Source organism: Physeter macrocephalus, chromosome 19 (assembly GCF_002837175.3).
Source record: "Physeter macrocephalus isolate SW-GA chromosome 19, ASM283717v5, whole genome shotgun sequence".
NCBI classification, from domain to species: domain Eukaryota; kingdom Metazoa; phylum Chordata; class Mammalia; order Artiodactyla; family Physeteridae; genus Physeter; species Physeter macrocephalus.
This window is the reverse complement of record NC_041232.1, coordinates 3,534,495-3,551,650: the sequence shown is the minus strand read 5'-3', so window position 1 is coordinate 3,551,650 and position 17,156 is coordinate 3,534,495. Positions and strand designations below refer to the sequence as shown.

The 17,156-nt window shown below is 46.5% G+C and overlaps 1 protein-coding gene across 1 annotated transcript in view; it reads left to right on the top strand.

Moving 5' to 3' along the window:
• Positions 1 to 1,129: 1,129 nt before the first annotated feature.
• The window catches only part of SLC5A1 (solute carrier family 5 member 1), a 58,190-nt gene continuing 42,163 nt past the window's right edge, over positions 1,130 to 17,156 (top strand). Inside the window, exons 1-2 of the mRNA XM_007128723.3 lie at positions 1,130 to 1,264; positions 5,722 to 5,793. Coding sequence (XP_007128785.2) covers positions 1,130 to 1,264; positions 5,722 to 5,793 — 207 coding nt within the window. The remainder of the gene's footprint in view (positions 1,265 to 5,721; positions 5,794 to 17,156) is intronic.

The window sequence follows — 17,156 nt, the reverse complement described above, 5'->3', positions numbered from 1 at the left end:
AGGCAGAATAGCGTCCTGGCGGATTTGGGTGGTCCTTCCCCCTCCCTCACCTTATCACCCAGCAAGGGTCCCCTCTCCAAAGTGGCTGCTCTGGGGCCTCCAGCACCAGCCCCTGAGAGCATCCCAACCCTCCTCTGAACTAGGCGTGCCTTGGTCTGGGCTGCATGGTCACCTCTGTCACTGGCTCACTGTGTGACCTTTGGTGAGTTGTGCCTCTTCTCACGGTCATCTCTGTTCTGAGCCTTGACTTCCAAATTAGACATGTGTTTCCAGATGCGCAGGCTGAGCCCCCAGAAAGGGCTAGGGTTTGATGAGTTCCTTGGAAGGGATTCTCTAGTATCTTTCCTCCCTCCCACCTGCCTTGGAAGGGCCCCAAATAACATTACTGGGTGAGGCACAGGGCAAGTAAATAGCTCCCAGTGGTATCCTTTTTCCCAGTCTCAGTTCCTTCTTCCTTACAGCTAGGGTAACAGTGCCCCTGGGCACTGCAGGCTGTAGAGGGAGAGGCAGAAAGGTGGATGGGTGAGTGGTCAAGATGCTGCCATCATGCTGAATTTTTTTCCAGCAATATCCAGCAACTTCTGGTTCTCCCCAGAATGTTCTCCATGGAGACCAAGAACTTGGCTGATTCCTGGAACAGTCCCGCACTCATTTTACACATGGAGAAGCCAGGTCCACAGAGAACACAAGACTGGTCCAACGGCAGGTGACAGGTAATCTGAAGCTTCTAGGCCCCCAGCACCAGGAAGCCTGGCTCCTCAATGGAGCCGTTGGAGCCCTGGCCTGGGTGTAGCCACACAGCAGGCCAGGCGAGGCTGCCCGGTGCCCGGTGCCGGTGCCGGTGAGGGAGCACAGTGGGCCTTTGTGCTAGGAGGGCACCACCCCCTGGCTGGCCCCACCCAGCTCCAGGGAGAGCGCTTATCTACCCGCCCACCTCCCTGCCAAAGCTCTGCCAGGTCCTCCTCGCTCTGCACTCAGAGCTGCTCCCCGACGGGCGCAGCGCTGGGGCTCCTGCAAGACAGCACTGCTGCCAGACTTCACGGGTCCCCTCCCCAGGGCTGATCATTAACCCGGAGACCATATAAGGAGCGAGCGGCCTGGGCTGGAGGGACGCATTGCGGCCGCCGTCATGGACAGTAGCACCTGGAGCCCCGCGACCATTGCCACCGCCGAGCCCCTCAAGGCCTACGAGCGCATCCGCAATGCGGCCGACATCTCTGTCATCGTCGTCTACTTCGTGGTGGTGATGGCTGTCGGGCTCTGGGTATGTAGGAGTCCTGAAACGCGGGCTGAGAGGGCAAGGGCCCAGGGGAGGGAGGAGGGGGCACACGGAGGAGCCACCGCCTTGGTGAACTGCAAGGAGGGGAAGGTGGGCTGAAGGGTGTGTGGAGCCGAGTGGAAATAACTTGGAAATGTTTGAGAGGAGTTCAGGGGGCACCGTGTGAGGTGAGGGGCCAAGCAAGGGTGAGCAGAAGTGGGGGTGCTGGCCAGTGCCCAAGGAGGCTCCCCAACCCCGCCTCTGTGAGCAGAGAAGGAGAGTGAGAGATTGGAGAGGCTGGGGGCTGGGGGTGTGAGGGGCAGGAGAGGACCAGCTGGTAGCTGCAGGAAGAATCCCAGGGCCTGAGAAATGAGCCCCAGGGAGGTGACGACTGTCCTGCCTCTCAGTCATCCAGTTTCAGAGGGGAAAGAAACAGGGTAGATCTGGAAGGACACCAGCCTCTGCCAGCTGCAGGTGCTGTGGGGCAGCCCAAGGCAGAGGGGCTGCCCTGCATCCCCCACCTGGGAGAGGTCTTGTGCCCTGGGATCTAGGGCCTGGAGTGAGTGAGAGCTGAAAAGCTGGGCCCAGGAAGAGGAGGAGGAGGAGGAAGACTGGAGGGTGGCCTGGTGCTGGGGAGAGGGAAATGCGTGTGGCTCCCTTTTGGGACTATGGGGACACACCAAACCAGAGGACCTTGTTCTTAGCAGTCTTGAACTTGGAAATTTCACTTGTGACAGACTCTGGCACACCCAGCAACTGGAAGAGAGGTATTTTAAGTGTGAACATATTCCAGTCACTCTCAAAGGCTTTCATGGGGGACTGCAGGCCAGAAGGCTGGGGTGCTAGCAGGTGGTTGAAGTCTTTTGACTTAGAGGAGAGGAGGGTGGGCATTAACCCCTTCATGGCCAAGAGGTTGTTTTTTAGAGATAAAAGGAAGTGTTTTTTTTTTTTTTTTTTTTTTTTTGCGTTACGCGGGCCTCTCACTGCTGTGGCCTCTCCCGTTGCGGAGCACAGGCTCCAGACGCGCAGGCTCAGCGGCCATGGCTCACGGGCCCACCCGCTCCGCGGCATGTGGGATCTTCCCGGACCGGGGCATGAACCCGTGTCCCCTGCATCGGCAGGCGGACTCTCAACCACTGCGCCACCAGGGAAGCCCGGAAGCGTTGATTTTTAAAAAGAAAAAAATAATTGTAGAAACCATATGTGACTGAAAGCCTAAAGTGTCACAAGGAATCTGTGTGGCTGATTCTTGCTCAGTACTCTCAGCTTCCCAGACATGGTGGAAAGTCCAACCAGGAGCCAGGGTTCTCAGGTTTAGCACTGGCTTTGACACGTTCCAGCCTTGCGATGTTGGTAACCCCACTCAGTCTCAGTTTTTTCAAATGTGCAATGGGTACAATCTTACCTGTTCTTATGACACCCCACGTGGCTGTGAGGATCTGCAGAGATGTATCTGAAAGCTCCTTATGGACTCTAAGAGTCTTTTTTAGTACTATTATCATTTGCCCTCCAGGATATGAGCCAGGCCCTGAATGATTTTTGGCCTTTTAAGTAAAATGGGCAAAAGTTGTCAGTTGGGTAGGACATCTTCAAACAAAGCCACAAGGAGGGCAGGAATGCTAATCCCCACTTTACAGAATGAAAAACTGAAGCCCCAGGTGGTTGTGATTTGCCTAAGGTTTCAATACATGGAACTCGGGTCTCTTGACTCTCGTTTTTTCCATGGCACCACGTGGTTTGCCACCTTGCCTGCCTTCCTCCCCCCACCCCAGCTTGTAAGTGCTGCAGGCAAGATGGGAATCCATCATCTGCTAGATGTGCTGTACTGCCTGTTTCCCAGACGACTGCTGATAATCTCCGTTCCCCTAACCAATCTCATTTTAGCCCTACCAGTCCTGATGATTACGGTGTTAACATTTTTCAAATATCTGTGAATTAGTATCACTTGTCTTGTTAAATGGTACTTAAAGAGCCTGCTAGTGTTTGTCTACATTTAGTCTTCCCTCATTAGTCAGTGCCTCTAAACCCTGATCATATAACGTGCTGGATTTCTTCCAGTTTACATTCCTCTTTTTCTATTGGAGTGTCAAGAGTGGCTTGGTTCAGGGACAGGCATCCTGACACCTGCATGATCCCTGGGCTGCAGAGACAGAGTGATCCAGGCTCTCTGTCACCATCCCCATCTCTTCCAATATTGTTTTGTTCTGTTTTATCCTTTGCCAGTGCTGCCTCATCCAATCATATTTGGGCTTGAGTTTATTATTTCTTTAGGGTATAGTTCCATTTTTCTTTCACCACCTCTCAGTTTGTTTCTGGGGGGTTTTGTATCCTTTTAGGCTGAATCTCTGACTTTATTCCTTCTGGAAGACTTCATTAAGATATCCTAAAACCCCTTGTGCCAGGGGTTGTTAAACTACGGCCCATGGGCCAAATCTGACCCACAGCCTATTTTTGTACAGCTCACAAGTTAAGAATTTTTTTTTAACACTTCTAAGGGGTTGGAAAAAACAAAACCAAAAAAGAAGAATATGCAGTGGAGCTCATATGTATCACACAAAGCCTAAACTATTTACTACCCGACCCTTTTTAGAAATTAATTAATTAATTAATTAATTTTTTGGCTGTGCTGTGTCTTCGTTGCTGTGCGCAGGCTTTCTCTAGTTGTGGTGAGTGGGGGCTATTCTTTGTTGTGGTGCGCGGGCTTCTCATCGCGGTGGCTTCGCTTGTTGTGGAGCACGGGCTCTAGGAGTGCGGGCTCAGTAGTTGTGGCTCGCAGGCTCTAGAGCGCAGGCTCAGCAGTTGCGGCACACGGGCTTAGCTGCTCCGTGGCATGTGGGATCTCCCCGGACCAGGGCTTGAATCCGTGTCCCCTGCATTGGCAGGCGGATTCTCAACCACTGCACCACCAGGGAAGTCCCTGACCCCTTTTCTTAACAGAAAAAAATTTACTGACCCCTGCATTATGCAGTCATTTGCATTAATAGCATCATTGGATGCCTGAGTCTTAATGGCCCCTGGGGGAGCCCAACCTTTCCATTTTACAGGTGAGGATCAGAGAGGGTGACCAGAAGTCACTCAGATGAATCAGCCCCAGAGCTGGGACCAGAACCCAGGTCTTATGAGGCCAAAGGCAATGCTCTTTCTACTATCTCACCCTTCCCCCTCCCTAAGACACTGTCCTTTCTGGGAATACCCTCTCCATGGTCCTTATCACAACTAGCACTGCTGTGACAGCGTCCCGGTGGTGCTGAGTTTCTTCTTTGCTCATGTATTTTCATAAAGAGAGGGCCTAAGTTTATCGCATTCAACCCTCTTCACCTTATTCTCAAGTCTCTTGTTTAAACCACTTGACAAAATCATCTTGACAAATTGTTAGCACTTCACTTGAATACTTCCAGCAGAAACTTACCCCAGTGGTGCTATTTCCATCTCTGGACAGTTCTGATGGTGTGGAAATTCTTCCTGGTACTGAGCTCAGATCTGACGTCCTGGAGCTTCTCCCAAACATCACATTGTACACCTTAAATATATACAATTTTTATTTGTCAAATATACCCCAATAAAGCTGGAAAAATTTTGTAATTTGATAACACAAAGTAAAAAAGTTGTAAGGGCTGTGAATGAGGTATAGTTGGAGTTTGCTAGATGTTCACAGGAGAGAGAGATTATTTTTTGGGGGGGGTTGGCGGGGAGGCTGTAGGGGAGGAGGTGTGGGGCAGTGTCTGGTAAGGTTTCATGGGGAAGGTAGTGTTTGAGGGGCCTTGAAGGATGGGTATGCAGGAGATGAGGGTATGAACATTCCAGAGAGGAAAAGCCTCTGTATAGATACACCTCTCCTCACCTTTTATCCATCCCCGATATCTTTGCTGAATTGTCCAGCTTCCTACTTAGTCTTTACACTCACATTCTTCCTCTAAGCTCTTCATTTCTGAGACCAACTTGGAAGTGTTATGTCTGGGCCCCATACCCTCTTTTCCTGTCCCTCCAACCATGCCTGGAGGGTATCAACCTGCTTCGACTTCAGAATGACCTTCAGAATGGTCTTTCCCTGACCAACTGCCAGAGCCTGATTCCTTGGAACTTATTTTTGTTTCAGCCCTAGCTACCTCCCCTGCTCCTTGGGGCTGTTGGTCCCCTTGCTATTCCCAGAAAAACCACTGCAGAGGCCCTAAGACTATGACCTATGGAAGGCTCCCTGCCAGGAGTCCAGAAAGATCTGAGCCATGCTATCCCTGGCACTGCGTAGCGCACAGGGGGCTCAACAAATCTGTGTTAATTGTCTGTCAAATATAGGTTCCTGCCTCCGTCTTCTGAGCTCCAAGGGAGTAAGGAATCTGGAAGTGTTTCAGAAAGTGAAGTGGGTTGAAGAAAGTGCAAGTATATGGGGGATGGGGGTGATCCTCTTGGCTGGCAAGGTTACTCTGTTCTAGTTTTCTATTAAATTTTTGACACTTCCTCCCCAGGCCATGTTTTCTACTGATCGTGGGACTGTTGGAGGCTTCTTCCTGGCAGGACGAAGTATGGTGTGGTGGCCGGTAAGTTTTCTCTGAAATACTATTTGCTGAACTACAATATTCCCCATAGGAGGCCATTTTCTTGTTGGCTTTGGGTGATGGTTATTCTTTCTTCTTGCCTTAGATCCCTGATAATGGGTCACCTGCTCTCCAGGTCTCTGGGCACCCTTAATCTCTTGCGGTAAGGGAATAGCCTTTAAATAAATAACACTTGGAATTTTTTCAAGGGATAAACAGAGGAAAGACTTCACAAGGAGGACAGTGTGGAGAAGCAAAAAGAGCACACAGTCCGAGGTGATCTTGGGCAAGTCTGAGATTCCACTTCTCTTTCTATAAAATGGGAGTTGGTAATATTTGCCTTCCAGGAGTATGATGAGAAGCAGAGACTGCTTGTGGGGTGGAAACTCAATAAATAGTAGCTCTTTTGCTACCTTTTTGCTACTTTAAGACCCACAGAGGAGAGACTTTATCTCTTCTACCTCAGGAGACTAACACAGTGCCTGATACACAGGAGGCCCTCAATAAACATTTGTAGAGTGGCTGGAGAAGGAGCCTCCTACTGTCCCCAGTTACAGTTTTCCTCATCTCTTGGTGGATTTTGTATTTTGTATAAACGTGAGGTGTTTTCCCTGACACTTGCACATAGGCAGAAGTATCCCAATCAAAGGACGTGTGCATGGGTGGAAGAGAAACTGGAAGGGCCCTTCCATCCTAACAGCACAGGGCTCTGCTGGGTTATCAGTCAGCCCAATGATTATTTCAATCCAGAGTTCTCATCGAAACTACTGGTTGACCAGATTGGCCAAATTGTGAAATTCTTTGGGCGTGAGATACAAGCAGGACTGACTGGTGAAAGGGGCAGGGGTAATGAAGCGTACATACAATGAGAAGAGAGCGACAGCTATGGAAGAAGAGAAGCAAGAAAGTGGAGACTGTCACTGTCGTATACACAGAACAGAGGGAAGATAGGAGGAAATCATGCCACTTCCTGCACTTGGCCTTTGATCAGCTATTTGGGGATGGATTTTAATAACTGGCATCTTCACAGTTGCTAACGCTATCCCTGAAGTCATTTCTGCTTTACCCTTGGCCAAGAATACTGGCAGATGCTGACTTTTGTGGTGGGTCCCTCATGGTGGTCTCTCCTGGCACATTTTATCTTCTCTGCTTTGGACTTTGGTGCTTTCCTAAAAGCTGGTGTTGGATAGGCAGCTCTGATCACAAAGTTCAAGGCAAGGTTGGAGTAGTTCCTCTAGAACTGCACTATCCGATATGGTAGCCACTAATCACATTGGCTTTTTAAATTGAAATTAAAATAAGATAAAAAATTTATTTCCTCAGTCACACTAGCCATATTTCAAGTGCTTAATAGCTACATGTAGATGGTAGCCACCATATTGGGCACTGCAGATCTAGAACATTTCCACATTTTAGAAAGTTCTATTGGACAGTGCTGCTGTACAGATTTCACAGCCAAGGCTGGCATGAAACTCAGTGGACGTGAGATTTTCTGAATTAGAAAACTGAATAGGACCTTGAAGTTTACTTTAGTTGTTTGGAAACCAGTGTACCCCCACCCCATCTAACGCTTCAGTGCCCCCAAGAGTAAGCCTGCCATCCAGGCTGTTCATCCAGCCTTGGTTTGCATCCTGACATCTTTTCTCTTCCTTCCTCCCTCTTTAACAGGAAACTCATATCTTTTCATGTAAACTTTCTAGGGCTGATTTATTGGGGATAAGGCCTTAGCTTCCAATCTCTGGGTCTTGGAGAAGCCAACAAGAAGGCAGAGGCATGGGGCAGAACCACCCGTAGGAGATATACATTTTGGGCTAGGCCTGGGAACACATCACGTCTTAACCAGTGATGATGTCTTTCTTCCTGATGGCACCTGGGTTTGGGTCTGGGCTGAGAGTTGGGTGATGAGAGGATTAGCCCCACCCAAAACAGGTAAGGTTCAATGGTTCATGTGGGGTTTCTGGTGGGTGTTGTTTTCCTTACTCATGTCTCGGATTATTCTAACCAACAGAGAAACATGGCATCATTCCACTTTTGTGCAGAAGTCCCTGCTTCCTTGATGAGGCTGAAATTTGACTTTTCTTCCTCCAACAACAGTTTCCATCTAAGGCTTCACGAGATTACGTTAATGGTTCGTAAACCTGCCCATGTATCTGAGTCACCTGGATGTGCTTTCTAAAAATACAGATTCCTGGGCCTCACTCCAGACCTACTAGATTAAAAAAATCTTGGAAGAGGGCCCCAAGAATCTGCATTTAAAAAAACTTCCCAGGTGCTTTTGATGATCAGGCAGGCTTGATAATCACTGGTTTGGGTAGGCTCTTCCCTATCTGGTCAGATTTACTGAGAATATCAACATCTATTAGGGATCCTGGCAAGGGGGATTCTTGAATGGGGATACAATGACCTCTAAGTCCCTCCCAACTCTGAAAATGCTCTAATTCTAGAAAATTCTAGAGTAGAATGAGTATGGGCTTTGAAGTCAGCTCATCTGACCTGCCTCATTTACTAGTTGTATGACCTTGGGGAAGTCACTGAACTTCCCTGAGCTTCAGTTTCTCCCTCTATAAAACAGGAGAATAATATGTACTTTGGAGGGTTCTTGTCAGGATTAAATGAGATTATGTGAGATTATGCATGTGCAGCACTCAGCACTGTGCTTGGCAGGTGCTCAGTAAATGGGAACATTAACAAATGGAAGTAAGGTTAAGAGTGTCAGGGCATCTTACCCCTAAGATGCCCTGACACTCTTAACCTTCCTTCCATTTGTTAATGTTCACAGACCTACTAGAGAATGGACTTGAGGATATGGGGAGGGGGAAGGGTAAGCTGTGACAAAGTGAGAGAGTGGCATGGACATATATACACTACCAAACATAAAATAGATAGCTAGCGGGAAGCAACCGCATAGCACAGGGAGATCAGCTCGGTGGTTTGTGACCACCTAGAGGAGTGGGATAGGGAGGGTGGGAGAGAGGGAGACGCAAGAGGGAAGAGATATGGGAACATATGTATACGTATAACTGATTCACTTTGTTATAAAGCAGAAACTAACACACCATTGTAAAGCAATTATACTCCAATAAAGATGTTAAAAAAAAAAAAAAAAGAGTGTCAGGGCAACGCCCAGCTGGCACTTGTCTGGTGCCCAGTAAATGGAAGCTAGCATTTATGTGAAGATATTGCTACCACATCACTTAAATTTAACTTTCACATTGACTGTGTGAGTATATGAACACGATTTATATGTAATTTATTTATACTACTGTAAGTCATCAATTCCAGCTACACATTGACCACATTTTTACAGTTCTGAGATTGACTGTGTCTGACAGTCAGTGGCATGCCATACTTTAAGTGGCAATGTTTTTTCTTTCTTCGTGCTCCGTGGTATGTCTTACAATAGTTGGTGTTTTTGATTCAGTAAAGTATGATTATATTCTAAGGTAGTAGTTTTTATCTTTTATTTATTTTTTTTACATCTTTATTAGAGGATAATTGCTTTACAATGTTGTGTTCGTTTCTGCTGTATAACAAAGTGAATCAGCTATATGTATACATATATCCCCATATCCCCTCCCTCTTGAGCCTCCCTCCCACCCTCCCCATCCCACCCCTCTAGGTGGTCACAAAGCAGCCAGCTGATCTCCCTGTGCTATGCAGCTGCTTCCCACTAGCCATCTATTTTACATTTGGTAGTGTATATATGTCAGTGCTACTTTCTCACTTCGTCCCAGCTTACCCTTCCCCCTCCCTGGTAGCAGTCTTTAAAAATATGTTCACTACAACTCTTAGGCGCTCTAGTAATGCCTCAGGGGCTGCCCTCACTCTCCTTCCCAGCAACCCGTCTTTTATTTATTTTATATGAGGGGAATCTGCTAAGATTTTGTTTGAGGGCAAGGTTCTGCTGACTTACAAAATTTAAAAACTGCTAATTTAGAAGAAAAATAAGCATGATGATTTCCATTCTAAAATTTAAAATGATTTGAAAACTATTGTAGTACACACTTGAAAGAACAACAAGGCATGCAAGAAAATGCAAATCAAACTACTTTCTCTCCAAAATTGAAAAATAGTTTAAACTGCATCAAAACTATATTTCAGAAAGAATATATTTCTTTCTTTATTTTTTAAATGGATACGGCTGCCTACTGCAGTCCCCAAATTGGAACGTGTGGTTTGACCAGTTCAATTGCACTTCTGGGTGCAAAGGAGTAGCACGTGCGTGGAAAATATGGGGCACCCCCCCAAGGTTTTAGGGACATTTGAGGGACCCACACCCTGGTGGGGAGGAGAGGTTTGGGGACCTCTCTTGGATGGATGCGTGCCTCTCCCAGCCGTCCTCGTCCTCGCTCAGGCCATTGTGCTGATATTGGCCAGGTTGGAGGGGATCCTTCTGGGTGGGCATTCAGAGAAAAATACCTGAATAGGTAGTGCAGATAATTGGGGCCTGCCAAGACATTCTGTATTTTCTTTCTTTCTTTTTTTTTTTTTTGGCTGCGGGACATTCGAGATCGTAGTTCCCTGACCAGGGATAGAACCCGTGCCCCCTGAAGTGGAAGCGCGGAGTCTTAACCACTGGACTGCCAGGGAATTCACAAAACTATGCTTCTAAATTTCCCTTTAGATTAAAATACAAAGTCAGTTTAAGCCTGTCATCGGTCTATAAGTTTATAACCAGAATATCTGTCCTCAAATGAGCTGGCTCAAGGAGGACATCACAGGGGCCACAGGCTCTTGGAGCTGACATTTCTCTCAGCCTCCAAGGGCACACTTTGCCTCCTTCATCTGCCTTTAGCCCTGTTGCTTTGTGCTGTAGCATGCGTGAGCAACCAGAGAAGCTTTGAAAAGATAGTCCCAGGGGATTTTTAGGAGGAAAGGACTTGTATTGACCTTGGATTGATACACCTGAGGCCCCGAGGGCTTGGATAGTCACCCATGAGAAAAGCAGGTGGAAATCAGAGCTCATAAAATCTGAAAGAAGATTGTATAAAGGAGACGGCAGTTGAGGGGCATTCCTGGGGGCTTCAGTGACTTTGAATGCGGCAGTTGTGACCTATAACAGGTGGAGATACAGGCACTCTGGAAAAAGACCCTGTTCCTAAAAAGTTAATGAGGCCAAGAGGGAGAAATAGTTTGTGCTTGGCCCAGGGATAGAAGTGAGGGACCACTGGGAGGAGGAGCAAGGACTCCAGGGCTGGGTAAAGGAAGGTCAGCTCACAAAGAGGGCCAGGCAGGGAGGGCCCCAGAAACCTGAGTCACATTGAGGCAAGCCAAGGCAACTGAGAAACACGAAACCTTGTGAGTAAAATGAAACCTTATGTAATTGTGGGCTGGCACCATGGTTTGGTGCCTTTGATGAACAACTGCCTGGGTGCTGTGCTGTAATGATTCTTTGAGGATGTGGGAGACGTGAAAGCAGGAAAGTGAGCTTTGAAGGGGAAATTCTCCATGCCTTGGCTAGTGGCAGCAGAAATTACTCAGAGAGATAGAGCCCCAGGTACACAGCCCCACGGAGAACTTTTGTTTTGGAAGAGAGTTTGGTCACACCAGCCAGGACCACTGGCAGAGCCAGGTCCATGGGAGCAGCGAGTACAATAGGGCTGAGCCAACCCTTTGACAACCCCCAAGGCATTTTCAAACACTTCAGAAGTAAGTATTCTAAAGGGAGTGGGGACCTCACAAAGAGCCAGAGGACTTGCTTTGTCCTAGATTTGTGACGTCAGGCAAATCATCAGCCTCTCTGAGTCTCAGAGAGTATCCTCAGTGTGGAAAACAGTAAGATTGAGATCTGAAAGCCTCTTTCAAGACTAAAATGCTGAGATTTCACACCACAGAGGAAGGAACAAGCATGGGGGAAATGGGTATGTACATGCGAGCCAGTCAATCGCCAGTGGAAATGTGATGGCTGTGTGTCTCTCAATAGCCACAGTTTCTTTCCTTCCTTTACTATTAAAGAATCATCAGAGAGGAGTATATCACAGTGGTTTAGGTCACTGGTTGACAAACTTTCTTTGCAGAGGCCCACAGAGTAAATATCTCTGTCACAACTACTAAACTCTGCTGCTGTAGCATGAAAGCAGCCATGGACAATATATAGATGGATGGGCATGGCTGTGTTCCAGTAAAACTCTATTTATAAAAACAGGAGGATGGCCAGATTTGGCCCATAGGCTCTAATTCGTTGACCTCTTGTTCAGGTCTGGGTCAGGCTGCTTGGGTTCAAATGCAGCCTCTGCCCCTTACTAGCTGTGTGACCCTGTTCGAGTTACTAAACATCTGTGTGCCTTACATTTGTTTTCTTATAACAGAGATAACAGTACTTACTTGAGGTTGTTGTGAGGATGCACACTCAGTCTCAGAACAGAACCTGGCACACAAACTCTCAGGTTTAGCTCTTGTTCCTTTTTCAAACATCTATCTGATTGAATCCTCAGTGATCCAGCAAGAATGACGGTTAACCCCATGGGTTTCCCAAGTTCACACAAGATAACAGCAGAGCTAGGGTTCTCCCTGTTCTTCTGGTTACTCAGGTCTCTTTTTCCTTATTCTTTGAGATGGAAATTTATGAGATATATAGGTACAGTCTACAGGTGTCTCTGAAAACCAAGACATTCTTTCATTTAGGTTTGACCAGAGACCCTGATGGAAATTTTCTCTGAGGAAAGAGGACAGCTAATCATACTTCTTAAACTCTTTTGAGTAAAGTGTATCTGATTAAGTCTCTAAAACCTAATGATCAGATCAAAGTTCAGCCACTTAGGATGCTACTGGAGTGGCCACCGGGAGGCCTGGAAGAGCCTGGCAGGCCTAAGACCTAGGTGAGAACTCATGAATGAGAGAGGAAGAGCAGGAACAAGGCGAATGGACATAGGCAAGGCAGAGAGCTCACCAAGGGAGCAAGGGTCGGGAAGATGTGATATGGGAGACAGACAAGTACTTGACCTTCATAAGCCTGGGTGGAAGTGACTGCCAAGTCCAGGTGGCCCTGTCTTCCTGCTCTGATTGCATGTAGCTGTGTGTGCTTTCATTTGTCCCAGGATTGAGCCTGTGTTTTTCTTAATCTTTTTTTTTTTTTTTTTTAAATCTCTTCCACCACCTAGTCCAGGGCCTTGCATCTAGTATGTACTGAATTAAAGGAATGAGAGGGAGAAGAGGGATATGTCCCCAGACCCTCATACTGGATCCCTTTGTTGATGTCACCTGAGCCCTCAGCCTGCATTCTGCTCTCTGGTGCAGTGCCCACACTGTGTAGGTGGTGGAAAGAATTCAGGAGGTTAGGAGGGTGCTGAGTCCAAGTGAAAGGCTGCTTCCAGTAGTGCTCCACGTTTCTGTTCCTCTGTACACAGAACATTTTTTTCCTTTAGATTTTTTTTTTTTCTTGGCTCATGGTAGTAAAACTGGAAAACCAAGCCTGACCCTAATCAGGGTGCCTGATTTCAGCCCAAATTGGACTCCTTGGTAAAGTCTGGTGTGGCCATGCTTCCTCACTATCTCAAACATTTGGTTTCTCTCAGTTTAAGTCAAGATTTTGCAAAACTTGTCAGTTCCCGTATATCTGTGTCTCCTTTGTGGTGAGAGTTTTTTGCTTAGCATGCCAGTGACTGCCTTACTCTTGAAGGACCAGTTCTTTCTCTTCCTCCTCCTCTTTCTTCTCTTCCTTCTCCTCCTCTTCCTCCCCTCTGCTTTCCTCCTCCTCTTGATCTCTCCCCCTCATCCTTCCCTCTCTCTCTCTCTCTTTGGTGGACCCATTTCCCTCCAATTCTTCAAGGCTTGGTCTCCTCTGAGGAGTTTCTCTGATTCAGGCACAGGCACTCACCATCCCATATATCTTTTGTGTTCTGAGGCCTCAGTTGACTGGTGTGTAGCCAAGTTCCTGTCATCTAGTTTGTACCTAAGCTCCTGGCTTCTCCTTTCCCTCTGGCTGTCTTCCCAGCATTCTCTAACACATTAGCACTTCTGCCAACAGAGAAAGGGAAAAGTAAGTTATAATCAATATCTCTAGTTGGCTGAGGTCAGAAGAGTGCTGAAACTATCAGCCATGATGAAGTCTTTGGATTGTTCATGTTAGAAATGTGTCTGGGCTTTCCCTGTCTACCAGTGGCATGGAACATTTTGAGTTGGCTGTAGCTATATGTTTGTTTTGGATAAACTGTATGCAAGGGAGGTGATTTGGAGTTGGGGTTAAGAGCATAGGCTCTGGAGCCAGGCTGCCTTGGTCTTTACCCCAGTTCCATCCATTCCTATCTCTGTGGCCTTGGCTGAGTTACTTACCCTCTCCTGACTCAGTTTCCGCAACTTCAAAATAGAGGTCATAGCACCTACCTACAGGGTTGTTTTGAGGATTAAAGTAGTTAATACATGTAAATCTCTTAGAATAGTATACAGTTAGTACTACCCAAGTTGGACATTCTTATCATCATCGTCATCATTGTCCTTATTATTGTATCTCACCTCCAGATCCTCCTTCTTTTTATTTATTTATTTATTTAGCTGCGCCAGGTCTTAGTTGCGGCATGCGGGATCTTCACTGCTTCAGGTGGGATCTTCATTGAGGCACGCGGGATCTTTAGTTGCAGCACACGAACTCTTAGTTGCGGCATGTGGGATCTAGTTCCTTGACCAGGGATCTAACCCAGGTCTCCTGCATTGGGGGCACAGAGCCTTAGCCACTGGACCACCAGGGAAGTCCCCAGATGCTCCTTCTTAAAGTGTGAATTCAATCATTTAACCATATATGCATTGCTATTATTTCATTCTACATTTACATATTGATTACCTTCTATGTGCCACATTCTGTGTTAGATGCTGGCATATATTTTTGTGTGTGTGTGTGTGTGTGTATGTGTGTGTGACACACATTCTTACAAAATGTATCTGAAATTACAAATAGTGGTGAGGGTTAAGAAGGAAATGTATTTGAGTCTTTATGTACATAAGAGGATCAGGGAAGGCCTTTCTGAGGACTGGGCATTTAGGTTGAGCTCTGAAAGATGAGAAGAAGGCAGCCATGTGAAGACTGTGGGAAGAGCGATCCAAGCAGAAGGAACAGAATTGTCAAAGGCCTGAGGTGAGGAGGAGCTTGGGATACTTGGGAACTGAAAGAGGGCCAGCATAGGGGAGAGACCATGCATATTGATCAGGCCCTTCAGGTGAGTGACCCTGAGTTGTTGATGATCCCAAGGATGAGCCCTTCTGAACTGGTGAGAGGGTTGGTCTTCAGCCTCCTTGACCTATAAATGCCAACAGAAGACCTCACCCCCCTTTTGTGCCAACAGCCTGTGGGAAGATGCCAGCTTTGGCCGTGGTTTCCTGATTTCACGCCCCTTTGGTTGTTGGGGCAAAGAGAGAGTTCATGAAGATAATAAGTGAAAGGCCACCATTGTCCATTTTGAGCTGACATAGGGTAAACAGAGATTATGATGACTCTGGAGAACACCTGTGTCTAAATATTTATGAGTCTCCAAAATTAAATAGCCTGAATATGTGAGCCCCACCTTCTCTTCTGTCCCAATCCAGGAAATGCCATCCCTACGAGATGGCAAGGGCCAAAGATTAAACCTTTTCAAACTTCCCCTGTGAGAAGATTCCTTACTAAGGGAACCAAGATGTTAATTAATTAATTAATCAATTTATTTATTTTTAGTTTGGAAAATAGAGTCACTTTTTATTAATACATGTTATTTTTAGTTAACATATAATAAGTCTATTATTGTTATTTTAAATGATTTCATAAATACATATTCTTTCAATTTCTCATTTTATATCTCCAATATAAATATAGATAGATATAATCCTCATAAACTCTTTGGAATCTTTAAAATTTTTTAATTTAATTTAATTTTTTTGGAATTTTATTCTATTATATTTTTTTATACAGCATGTTCTTATTAGTTATCTATTTTATACCTACTGGTGTATATATGTCAATCCCAATCTCCCAATTCATCCCACCACCACCACCTGCCCCAAGATGTTAATTTAGATTAAAGACCAGTTCCCCAGAAGATGAGGGAAGTATCGGAAATACAAGTGTGATGCAGACACACACATGCTGCTCCTGAATTTACAATGAGTCAATGAGGTGGGCTGGGGGGTCTGACCGCATTGTGCCCCTTCAGGGAAGTTCAGAAGGGAATGTCTGGGGAGGAAGGGGGAAAGACAGCATGGTGCTCTGGCCTCTTCTTCTGTCCCTTGGACAGTGGTCACATTGGGCTGTGGGACCTTGGGCAAATCACGTCACTGCTCTGGTCCTCAGACTTCTTACCTGTAAAATGAAGATGAGAAAAATATGCACTTCACAGACTGTTGTGAGCATGATCAGATAAGGTGAATGAAGTGCCTGGCCCAACACTTGGCCTCCAAGGAGGCACTGTAAGTTAGTCATCCTCTCTCCCTTTCTTATTCTCCTAGGACGGAGCTCTCAAAGTGTGGTATCCACAGCAGCAGCAGCAAACAAAACAAAACAAAACAAAACTTGGTTCTTGTTAGAAATGCAAAATTTCCAACCCCAACCTCGACCAGTGTATCAGAAACTTGAGGGGATGAGGCTCAGCCATCTGTGGTTTAGCAAATCTTCCAGGTGATTCTGACTAGGGTTGCCAGATTTAGCAAATAAAAATACTGGCTGGCCAGTTAACTCTGAATTTCAGACAGCGAATGCTTTTTTTTTTTTTTTTTTTTTTTTTCCGCGGTACGCGGGCCTATCACTGTTGTGGCCTCTCCCGCTGTGGAGCACAGGCTCTGGACGCGCAGGCTCAGCGGCCATGGCTCACGTGCCCAGCCACTCTGCGGCACGTGGAATCTTCCCGGACCGTGGCATGAACCTGCATCCCCTGCATCGGCAGACGGACTCTCAACCACTGCGCCACCAGGGAAGCCCAGTGAATGCTTTTTTAGTATAAGTATGTATCACGCAATATTGGCACATACTTTTACTAAAAAATGTATTCCTTTATCTGAAATTCAGATTTAAGTGGACATCCTGTATTTTGAGTCTAGATTGTGGTGCATGCCAAAGTTTGAGAACCACTGTCTGAGGATATCTCGAGGGAGGCATCCAACACAGCCCAGAGGAGTGGAGAGGAGGCCCTGAGATATCCTGGTAGCATTCCTTAAAGGAAAGACAGAAGCTGAGAACAGGAAGCCATCTCCAGAGCTCTGGACATTCTGGATGTTATATGATCCATTAACAAAGCAAGTGGTTCCCTGAAAGTAGCTGAGTGCATTTTCCATTTGAGCTATGAAGATCTTGCTCCCTCCAAGAGAAAATGACCACTCTGTCTAAGGAAATTCAGGGAACTCCATCAAAACACGGGCTATGTTAAAGCATCATTAATATTTCTTCTGAATAGTATGACTTTGTGGGG